The sequence below is a fragment of the Lolium perenne genome, chromosome 3, assembly GCF_019359855.2.
Source record: "Lolium perenne isolate Kyuss_39 chromosome 3, Kyuss_2.0, whole genome shotgun sequence".
In the NCBI taxonomy this organism is placed as follows: Eukaryota; Viridiplantae; Streptophyta; class Magnoliopsida; order Poales; family Poaceae; genus Lolium; species Lolium perenne.
In genome coordinates this window covers 317,825,018-317,835,764 of record NC_067246.2, presented here as the reverse complement: position 1 = coordinate 317,835,764, position 10,747 = coordinate 317,825,018, and the positions used below count along the sequence as shown (strand labels likewise).

The following is a 10,747-nucleotide window of genomic DNA, read 5'->3' as shown; positions in this document are numbered from 1 at the left end:
GTGGACCCCGGTCCATTCTTTTACATCTGAAATACAACCTACTGCAATCATTGTTCTCTTTTGTTTTCTGCAAGCAAACATCATTTTCCACACCATACGTTTAATCCTTTGTTTTCAGCAAGCCGGTGAGATTGACAACCTCACTGTTAAGTTGGGGCAAAGTAGTTTGATTGTGTTGTGCAGGTTCCACGTTGGCACCGGAATCCCTAGTGTTGCACCGCACTACACTCCTTCACCAACAACCTTCACGTGATCTTCATCTCCTACTGGTTCGATAACCTTGGTTTTTCTTACTGAGGGAAAACTCGCTGTTGTACTCATCATACCTTCCTCTTGGTGTTCCCAACGGACGTGTGCTTTACCGTCACAAGCACTGCTCTCCACTCCCTTGACTGCTCCAACGCACCTGGCCCCGATGGGCTTGGGCCGTCCTTCTATCGTGGGGCGTGGCCCACGATCGGCGCCAGCCTGCTCCGTCTGTTTGAATGTTTCCACTCCCGCGTTGTGGACTTGGAGCGGATCAACCGCTCCTATGTGGTGCTGCTGCCGAAGACGACGGGGAGCTTGTCGCCGAGCTCGTTCCGACCGGTCTCCCTGCAAAACTACAACGTCAAGACTCTGTGCAAGGCCCTCACTGTGCTGCTGCAGCGGCAAATCGGCAAGCTCATCGACGTCGATCAAGCCGGCTTCCTCACCGGCCGGAGCATCTCCGAAAACTTCGTTTATGCGACGGAGCTTGTGGAAACCTACTTCCGCCGTCGCACTCCCTGCGTCGTCCTCAAGCTCGACTTCGCCAAAGCTTTTGACTCCGTCAACTGGACAAGCCTGCGCAAGGTGATGCTGGCCCGTGGGTTCCCAGTGCTTTAGTGTGATTGGATGGACGACATCTTCACCTCCTCCGTCTCCGCCATCCTCCTCAATAGCATCCCCGGCAAATTGATCAAGATTGTGCGCGGCCTCCGGCAAGGAGATCCGCTATCACCGTACCTTTTCCTCCTGGTCGCCGATGTTCTGCAGAGGCTTGTGCAGCATGACGACATGGTCCAGCACCCCATCATCGATGGCGCCCCTTGCCCCATTCTCCAGTACGCGGATGACACACTCATCATTCTCCGCGCGGACGCCGCCACGGCTCATCGTCTTCGGCTGCTGCTCGAGCAATTTGGAGCTGCAACGGGGCTCCTCATCAACTTCCAGAAGAGCACTCTCGTGCCTATGCACGTCGATCCGCTGTTGCTGCATGACATCCAGGGAGTCCTCCAATGCCGCGTGGAAGGCTTTCCCCAGACGTACCTCGGCCTGCCTCTCTCTGCCGAGAAGCCGCGACTCGCGGCCTTCACGCTGCTCATCGCCAAGGTGGATAAATATCTCTCGGGCTGGCGGGTGCTCCTCCTCTCTCCGGAAGGCCGCATCGTCCTGCTCAATGCCGTGCTTGATGCACTCCCCAACTTCGCCATGGGCGCGTTGGAGCTGCCACTCGGAGTTATCACGGCCCTCGACAAGCTACATCGTGCCTTCCTCTGGGCTGCCACCGACCGTGTCTACGACGCCAAATGCCTTGTGGCCTGGGAGTGGGTGTGCCGTTCCAAAGAGGAGGGTGGTCTTGGCGTCCTTTCCTTGACAGTGCAGAACTCCTGTCTCCTGACTAAGCTGCTCCATCGCCTCCACTGCGCCCCGAACGAGTCTTGGCCACGATGGGTTTGGGGCAGCCTCGACAGCCTGCCACTTGATGATGCTTCTCGCTCCATGGCGCTCTCGGGCACCGACTAGGCGTCCTTGCTGCATCTGCTACCTCTCTACCGTGTCGTCTATCACGTGCGGGCCAGGGATGGTAAGAGGACGTCCTTTTGGCACGATCACTGGCTGCCTCTGGGCACCCTGGTGTCCGCCATGCCGGAGTTGTTCTACCACTGCTCGACTCCCTCGGCTTCGGTGCGCCACATCCTGGAGGCTGGCCTCGACTCGACGCTGGTGGCGCGTCTCTCGGTGATAGCCGCCAGTCAGAGGGCGACACTCATTCCCCTCCTGTCGCGCTTGGTGCTCACTGACAGTGCCGACGCGCGCTCCCTCCCACTATGTGCACGTGCTGAGCGCCTGAGCACGTCCTCGCTCTACAAGCTCTGCATCGACGGCGGCGTGCGCGACGGACAGCACCCCTTCGTCTGGTGCAACTCCGCCCCGCCGCGTGTCAGGTTCTTTGCCTGGCTGCTGGTTCATGGACGGATTCAGTGCCGCTCCAACTTGCTGCGCAAAGGCATCCTCGACGTGTACAGCTGCCGCTGTCCAATATGCGACAACACTCTGGAAACTCCTGCCCACATCATGTTTGGGTGCGAGTTCGAGCTCGACGTTTTTGGACCTTGTTGGGTGCCAATGCAGACGCTGCCTACACGGTCGCGGAGTCGTCGACCTTCCCCCTCCCTGGCTCGGCGCCGGCACGCTCTGCGACGACACTGCGTCTCCTGTGCCTCTGGCACCTTTGGAAACATCGCAACGGGGTTGTTTTCAATGGGCTCGCCCCCTCACTCTCCTTGGTGCGCAAGAACTGCAGAGACGATGCCGTCCTCTGGCGGGATCGTTTGCCCATGGACCAGCGTCTGGATGTTGACTTGTGGCTCACTTACCTTCGGGTCTAGTATCCTCCTGCTTCCCTTGAGCTCACCCCCTCGCGTTGGGCGCTGTCTCCCTCCATCCTTTGTACCATGCTGATGTAAACCCTGGGGATTTCACCCCTGTCCTTCGACAGAAATGAAAATATGCAGGTGGAGGCCTTTGTGCATCTCCCGGTGAACACTCAAAAAAAAAGAAACAGATTGTCTAATTCCTAGAATAACAGCAGAGGACTTCAATATCTTTTAACAGCTGTCTGCTTACTCTTTAACAGAGTACAAAAAATCAACAATGATTTTCCACCTAGCGATGATTTTTTATTATTCTGACATATGTTTTTCTTTCTCTAGAAATGGACAAAAACTTAAATTGAAAGTCAGAATTATTTCAATCTTGTGCATCACTAGCTAGTGCTAGTGAAAACTGCCTGCGGCATTACAACATGTCGGTGGCGGCGGCAGCGCAATCAGTTTCTCCCGCTTCATATTGTTGTTGCCGCTGACAGTGGCAGCCCCAAGATTTGCAGCATGGGTATGCCAACTTATTATATTGCAGGAAGTTCTACCCATGGAGCACGAAGGTCCAAAAATGCATAATTTCCCCTATAAGTCCAGTTGCAGTAATTCGGGAAATGTATGGAATTGAGGAAGGCAAATATCCTTGATTCCTTTAGTTAGTCCTAAACAATGTTATGCTTTGCTTTCGGGAGGGCCAAAATCCTACAGTTAGTTACATCTAGGAGTGTGACTAATATGTTAGATTTTTTTTTGAAGCTTCCTATCATCAACTAGTGTAACTGATAGCTCTCCAACGAAGTCCTTATTCCCCTCTTGAGTTCAAATTTTGCAAGGTCAGCGGGGAATATGACCGTTGGCGACCTAGCTGGCGACTCGGGCGGCGATCTCGCCATCTCGACGCCGGTGAGGGTTCCGACGTTTGGCGAAGGCGCACTCTCACCGAAGTGGCTCAAGGGGAGCCGCTTCTGGATGCTACAAGACTCGGATGACGATGAGAATGGGGAAGAAGACGAAGGTGAGGGCAGTGCTTTTTCGGCGTCGTTTTTCTGCAGATCTCCGTCCCTGGCGAGTTATGCAGATCTCCGGGAGGGATCGGCGGACCTAACGAGAAGACATCCCTATCCGTGACGGAAGGTATGACTTCATCCCCCTCACCTCCGATGCCGTTGGGCATCAAGCGCGGTTCTAAGATCAAGGAAGCTCCTGTTCTAGAACCAACAGTTTTTTTCGATGATAATGATGAGGGTTGGACTGTCGTTCGCCGGAGGCGTTGGTCGCCGGCGTCCGATGCGATGATCCAAGATTCGAGGAAGAAGGTGAATTCAATTTTTCCCAATATGGGCTCGGTCAGGTTGCGGGCTGGAGTCCATAGGGTATCGACGGCGTCTGGCCCAAAACATGAGGAACATTGCAGAGGTGTCCCTCGATCGAACAGTGACCACGGTCCTCGTATCGCTAAGACTGGTGACGCAGTCGCGGGACATGCGTTTCGGCATCTTTTGGGGTTAGCCTGGAAACGCTGTGCGACTGGCGCTCCTGTCGTTCGGGGCAGCGCTCTGACGGCATGATGAATGGCGATGGTGGCCGTGGAGGGAATGGTGATGGTAGACGGGAGGGTTTAACCCGGGCCGCGGCGGATTCCATGTTGGTCGCGGCCGCATTGGCCAGGATCGTGGCGGCATGGGTCAGGGACGAGGCGGCTATGGAAGCTCTCGGGGATCCTTCATGCCACGGGGACGCTTCAATCAAGCTGGCGGCCGTGGTGGCTATGGCTACGGGCCAGGGTGTGGACATACAGGTAACATCGGTAATGGTGGTTTTGGCGGAGGTAATGGATACTTCCAGGGAGAGTCTAGTGGTTCGGCCAGCAGGGGTCATGGTGTGTATGCTTGGGATGGGCCAAATGCAAACTTTCAGCGAGGTAACAACTACAGTAACAATAACAGATTTGTGCATGGGGCCAATCAGCAACGTTGGAATATGGGGCGAGGTGGTGGTTTTTCTTACCATCCTCGTGATACAGGCACTGATGCAAATGCACGTAATACTATTGACGCTGATTTGTTGCAACAGACAGTGCATGCAGTTGTGGCGGCGGTGACGGCTGCTACAAAAGTTAGTGAGCCGCCGGTTATGAGGGTGTCTCAAGTTGCTGACTCGGGTATGGTTGTGGAACAGCAGGTGGGTACGTCGGTTGCGGCACCAAATCCTACCATCGAACAACCAATTGTATCGGGTTAGGAGGTTCAGGAAAATCTGGAAGCTGGGGCAAAGGGGAAGGATAATGAGGTCCAGGGTCCTCCCAAGAAGAAGAAGGATGATAAGGCGAGTTGTTTTCGATGTAAGCAACCTGGACATTACATTGACGACTGCCCAACGCCTTTCTGTGATATCTGTGAGTCCATTCATCATGCAACATCAGCGTGTCATCTTCTTAATGCTCCCAAACCAACAACAATTCTACACGGTTATGCAAATGAGGCGCTCATGTTTTTTGAATTGTCTTGTGGTGCTTTCAAAGCCAAAGCTGAAAATCCTAAGTTGGCAAAAGTTACTGTAGGTGGAGATGCTACGACTATACCACAGTTGATTGAGCAACTCAAGAAGATTGTACCTTCTGAGAAGTTTGTTTGGGAGGTCTTCCATTTTAAAGATAATGTATATAGAGTTAGGTTACCAAACAAGCTGGAAGTTCAGAGGTTGAAAATTTTTGGTACTTATATTTGCACAGACAGGGACTCTCATTTGACTTTTGATCTTTGGTCATCTTTGGAGGAACCGATGTATATGTTACCAGAGGTTTGGGTGCGTGTTTCAGGGCTGCCTTCAGATATTAGATCAGATTATCTTTCCTTATGGGGTGTGGGAACCTTATTTGGAAAAACTATGGAGGTGGACATCGGAAATGGGGTTTGGCTCTCGGGTCCATCTACTCTCGCGTCCTAGACCAGCCAACCGGCGCCACATGGAAGCATATCTGCGTATTTCTTACTGTATTGGGTTAGTATCTGGACTATTGAATAGTGCTCCGTGTCCCACAAGGATCAACAGTGAGTACCATCCGTTCCTGTTCATATCAGCGGTACAGACTGCAGGCCACGTACTGGACTAACGCCACCGTACCGAACTAACGTACACCTCATGCTACACCTGTCCAACGCACAACAGTAAATTCTCTGCATTTTTTAACGCACATTCAGCAACCACAAAAGCAAATGCAACTATGCAAAACTGCACAGTTCAACAGGTTGCGTCCTAAGCAAATCGAAAACTGCATTACCGATTTCTGCATAAAACACACTCAGCCCTTACAAATTGTCAGAATTAAGTTTTTTCTGTCACTAACAGTAGGCTAATAAGCAAGCTAATGAGAAGCAATCATTCGATGTCAGGTAGCCCCATGTTTCATACATGTGCTCTTGCAACGGGTTGCCACTTTTGCCACTGCAATCTACATATCATTCGTCAAGAACTTCTGCTCGCTTCCTCACAGCACCAGCAATTCTATCTTCCAGTCCATCTCTAGCATTTTCGTAAGGCGCCAATGCCACAAGATTTTCCTTAAATAGTGACACACATTTCTCGTTTGTGCGCTGGAATCCCTGAGCCTCACAAGTTCCATTGCAAGTATGTATAGGCTACAATGTACTATATGTTACCTCTTTGCCATTCACTTGGTCTCGCTAGTCATGCCTCAAGTGATCAGGCAGAACATACCTAACATACCTCGTCCATCGCTTTAATATGTGCTTCTTTGGGTCTCTGTGACTCCAACATACTCCATCACCTACAAACGTGCAACGATTTGCTTCAAATTTTCATGACGACTCATAATAAATTGTTATGAGAGCATCAAGGAGTGGCACTAATCTAGTTCTTCTTTGTGCACAGAGGACCCAGACACGTACCACTTGAAACACCGATGTGTTGTGGCAGGCATCACATTCCCTATTGCCAATTCCACTGGCCGGCACTGATCTGCAATTACATGTCATAGAATGATTTTAGGTGAGTCATACAAGAATCATCCCAATGAAATCAAAACCCCATAGCACTGTACTAACATGTTAAAATTGTCTTGGGTGCAACAATGGACCACATTAGATTCTTCATTGCTCTGAGCCTCTCACCATCCGCCTGCATCCTAAACATGAAGTCTCGATCGTGGTCATCGAATGCTTTAATTGTATTTTGGGCATCATCATCTGTCTGCTACTTACTTAGCTAACCACACATGTTCAGAAGTGACCATTTTGTGAACAGCACATTTCTTGCATTTCCGAAGGCGGCGACGATTATTCTGCACACTTTCCCAATGTTTATGTTGTTGTCCCGTAGCTGACGGACAAGGTCCTTGGTGTACAGGTCTATGTCCATTACAGAATACCTTTTTGCCACAATTGTCCATTATTGTGTGGTTATGCTTCAACCTGTGCTCTATAATGTACCACCGACTGTCAGATGTCCTTCGAAGCCCGAGCTTCGGGGGGCACTCGCACCGGCAGAACTTCGTATTTTCATCCTCTGGTTTGCCCTTCAGGAAAAATAGAACAACACAACAATTCAAAATTTCAGTTCATGGCAAGGAGGAGCTTGTCACAATCAGTTTTCACATTTGAGGTTTCACTTACCGAGCATCCGCACACGATTTCCTGCATGCACTTTGTCTTCTCTGCATTCAGACGGCTCTTCCCATATCTGATGCCGAAACAATGTTACCAGGAGTAGAGGTTATAGAAGTCATAAGCCTCACTTAGTGAACTGAAAGTTGTCCCAAGGCAAGGATCTATGATATCATCGCCCAACTTTTCTGCGTAGCCATGGATTAACTTCTCAAGGGCACTAGCCTCAAAGGGCATGTTGCCCTCTCTGGCGGTGCTTGACCCACCCTCACCCTACACGGTTGCGCAGCAACTACCAAGTTTTAGTTAGTCGAGAGAATTCTGGACTTCTCTAATTCTTTCAACATTTTCATGGTTGCAGCGGCCGCAACAAAAAGTATGATGTTTTTTCCAACCATCTATCCAGGACTGCAAGCTCATGCCTCCAATTTTTCTTTGAATTAATCCTAATTCTCACTGAAATTATTTCTGCATACAGTTTACACAATAATTTAAAATTTAAATTTATTTTTTCAGGAATGCATAATTACTAAGGTTACAACCTGGCTGACAGTCCAGCCAATCAGTAAAACCACTTCTGAAAATACACAGGGGGCGATCCTTTTCAATTCGACTGCTTCACAGGAGTACATCATCTTTTTTACAAGCAATTTGTGAACTATAGTGCTTGATCCTGGCTTTCACTAACTTTTGCCAGCACTGAAATTCCTTTTTGTGGCTACCGTATCAGACTGTTATGGACACTAATTCGAGAATTTTAGACTTCTTATTCCACTAATACATAGACTCTAGCGGGAAATTCTCCACGCATCCACAACACAAATATGTACTACTGCATTTTTGCTGGGAAGAAAATATTACCTTTTGGTCCAGTCCATCTTTTTTTCATCCATATTCACGCTGCACTCCGCTGAATCGGCCTGCCCGTCACCTTCTCCGTCGCCGGCACCTGCTGCTGCTTGCACGATGGCCACCAGGATGGATCCGGCTATGCCGACCGGACATGGCTGCACGCACCCTCTTCCACCACAGCGCCACCATTTGCGCATCCCGTAGTTGCGCCATTATAGATTGCCACACTGCAATCACAGTCTGAAGTCCACAACTCTCCCGTCATAATCCGGACAAATTTGACATCCACAAGCTTCCAATGGGGGGAAAATCGCATAGACTTACCTGCTCATTGTTTCCAGGCGAAGTCCATAGCCGCCGCCGGTGAATCGCCGCTACCTCGCGCCCGGTCGCCTACACTGCACCCACGCGGCCGTCCTAGCCGCCAGTCAACTCACTGGAATCAAGAACGCGCTGAAACCACTGCCGTGCTTCTAGGGTTGGCTGGCCTTGTCCTGTCTTCCAACGAGGGGGCGATTTCATCCTCCAGATCCCCAACGGATGCGCCAGGCGGTTTCATGTACCATGGTCCAGGTACCCTACCACCAAGTTGTTCCGCGGGTCCAGGTCGTCCGCGTACCACACGTCCGTCCTTCTACCGCAAACTCGTCGTCAGTCGCCAGTAAGAGCATCCCCACTCGTTTGGGCTCCCCACGCCCAAATCCGGGTGAATTTAGCGCCGGATGGATGTAGTTTTTGGCCTGGGGAGGCCCATTTTTCCAGCCGCGAGCCCATGGACGCGCACCCACCGCGTGCAAAGCGACGGCGCAGTCACCGGGAAGGGCAATCGTCGGAGTTCCCTCGACGCATTGAACCGTCGCGAAGTGGACTGGAGAGCCGGAACGACTCGTCGGGAACGGTCGAAGTGGCCTCGATGCGAGAACCGCCGTAATGGAGCACGAACTCTGCGGAAGAGCAACCGGCGCTCTCTGTTCTCTCGTCACCATCCTCCGTCAACCATGAGCGATATCTCTTGGCCATCGGACACCGACAGCGAGGGGAAGCCGCCTGGATGGCGCCATTGGTGGGAACCAGCTGCATCGTCCAGCAGCGACGATTCCCCCCCGCCGGCCAGCGAGGACGAGTGGGACGACGAGGAGGAGGACGAAGAGGCCGTGGAGCAGGCCGAGGAGCAGGCCGAGGAAGAGGCCGAGGAAGAGGAGGAGGAGCAGGAGCAGGAGGAGGAGCAGGAGGAGGAGGACGAAGAAGCTGATGAGGACGACGACGAGGACTCAACTTCCTCCGACGAGGAGGTGGCGAGCCGGAAGCGTCGCCACGACGACGATGAGGCGGGGCCTAAGAAGAAGAAGTAGTTTAGTTTTAAAGTTTTTATATGTAATTTTTATGTTTATTCGAATTATATTCGAAATATATATATAATCTATCTATGTTGCACCACTTGAGAGTTCAAAGCTTTCGTTCGACGAGGGTATTGCCGTAGATCGGGAAGACGAGGGTTTTGCCGTAGATCGGGAAGACGAGGGTTTTGCCGTAGATCGGGAAGACGAGGGTTTTGCCGTAGATCGGAGGCCATTGTCGCCGACAAGTTGGGGCCACGCGCGCTTTCGTTTCGTCCGGAGTCCCCGAGCGCTCCCCGGGGGGCCGGGGATGTCGTGGGATCGCCGGATGGATTTAGGCCCAAATCGAGGAACCGGGGGCGCGACTGGGCCGAATTACGCCGTCCGGATGGAAAAAACGCTCGCCGGGGGCCTGTTCGGGGGGACGAGTGGAGATGCTCTAACTGTGTTGTGGGCCACAGATACGAACGTACAATAGCCCACTTCCGTATCCATGTTTTCTCGCCGACTACATGTCAGAGTATTGTCCCGGGTACAGCGATCTCGAAGCACTGCACAACGGTCCAGATATTAGGACTAGATACATCCGGGAGCCAAAACTCCATCTCCGGTGGACATGGCTTATACTAGGAAGAATAAAGTGCTTAGGATCAAGATTGGGTGCTTAGATAGTAACCTTATACCGGAGGATTGTGATATGTTTATTAGGAGGGCTTTTTTTTGAAACTCCGTTTTGAGGTGGAGGTTGCTCAATCTCAAGAAGTGAACATGACAGAAGCATTTAATGGGAACGAAGGAAATGATGATGCCCAAAATGGAGAAGGGAAAAACAGTGGCGCACATGCTATGGACATGGAATCAAAGGGAAATGATTTGGATGCACCATCCAACAATGATGAGCAAGGGGCTTCGGATTTGAATAATGATGTTGTGGGTATGCAAAAGCAACTTGCCTCGTTAGATACTATTCAAATTGGAACAATACATTTACCACTTTCTCCTACAGGTTTGTCTTCCTATGCAAAAAAAATTGAGCAAAAATGAGCTTACTTGCAAGTCTATATCTTATGTTGAAATATTACCACTAAAAGACATTCATGGCACGTTGTTTGATGCAGATTTGAGGCCCAGGGTATCGCCCTTGGGATTCTCGCCCGCCAGTGGCCGAGAGACGCGTCTGCAGTCCACTGCTGTGCAGCAGGTCGCCGGGGCGTGGTAGTGCACGCAGGTGGCAGCTTCGGGATCTTCTCTTGTCGGCGAGCGGGAGACGGGGGTGAAGCCTCCTATTGGGCAGCCAGTGACACGCGGA

At 51.3% G+C, this 10,747-nt stretch overlaps 1 protein-coding gene across 2 annotated transcripts; it reads right to left on the bottom strand.

The window, feature by feature from the left end:
• Positions 1-5,868: 5,868 nt before the first annotated feature.
• LOC127345592 (uncharacterized) lies at positions 5,869-8,680 on the bottom strand. 2 transcript variants are annotated; one of them, XM_051372086.1, is made up of 8 exons: positions 8,426-8,680; positions 8,111-8,341; positions 7,259-7,325; positions 7,015-7,161; positions 6,848-6,927; positions 6,692-6,771; positions 6,536-6,605; positions 5,869-6,414 (listed from the first exon to the last, which is right to left on the bottom strand). In XM_051372086.1, exons 2-8 carry the CDS (start codon positions 8,296-8,298, stop codon positions 6,411-6,413), a joined length of 636 nt encoding a protein of 211 aa, XP_051228046.1. In that variant the 5' UTR covers positions 8,299-8,341; positions 8,426-8,680; the 3' UTR covers positions 5,869-6,410. The 2 variants fall into 2 exon arrangements, with proteins under 2 accessions (XP_051228046.1, XP_051228045.1); XM_051372085.1 differs by having other exon boundaries at positions 5,870-6,414; positions 6,848-7,161; positions 8,426-8,679.
• Between the last annotated feature and the right edge of the window lie 2,067 nt (positions 8,681-10,747).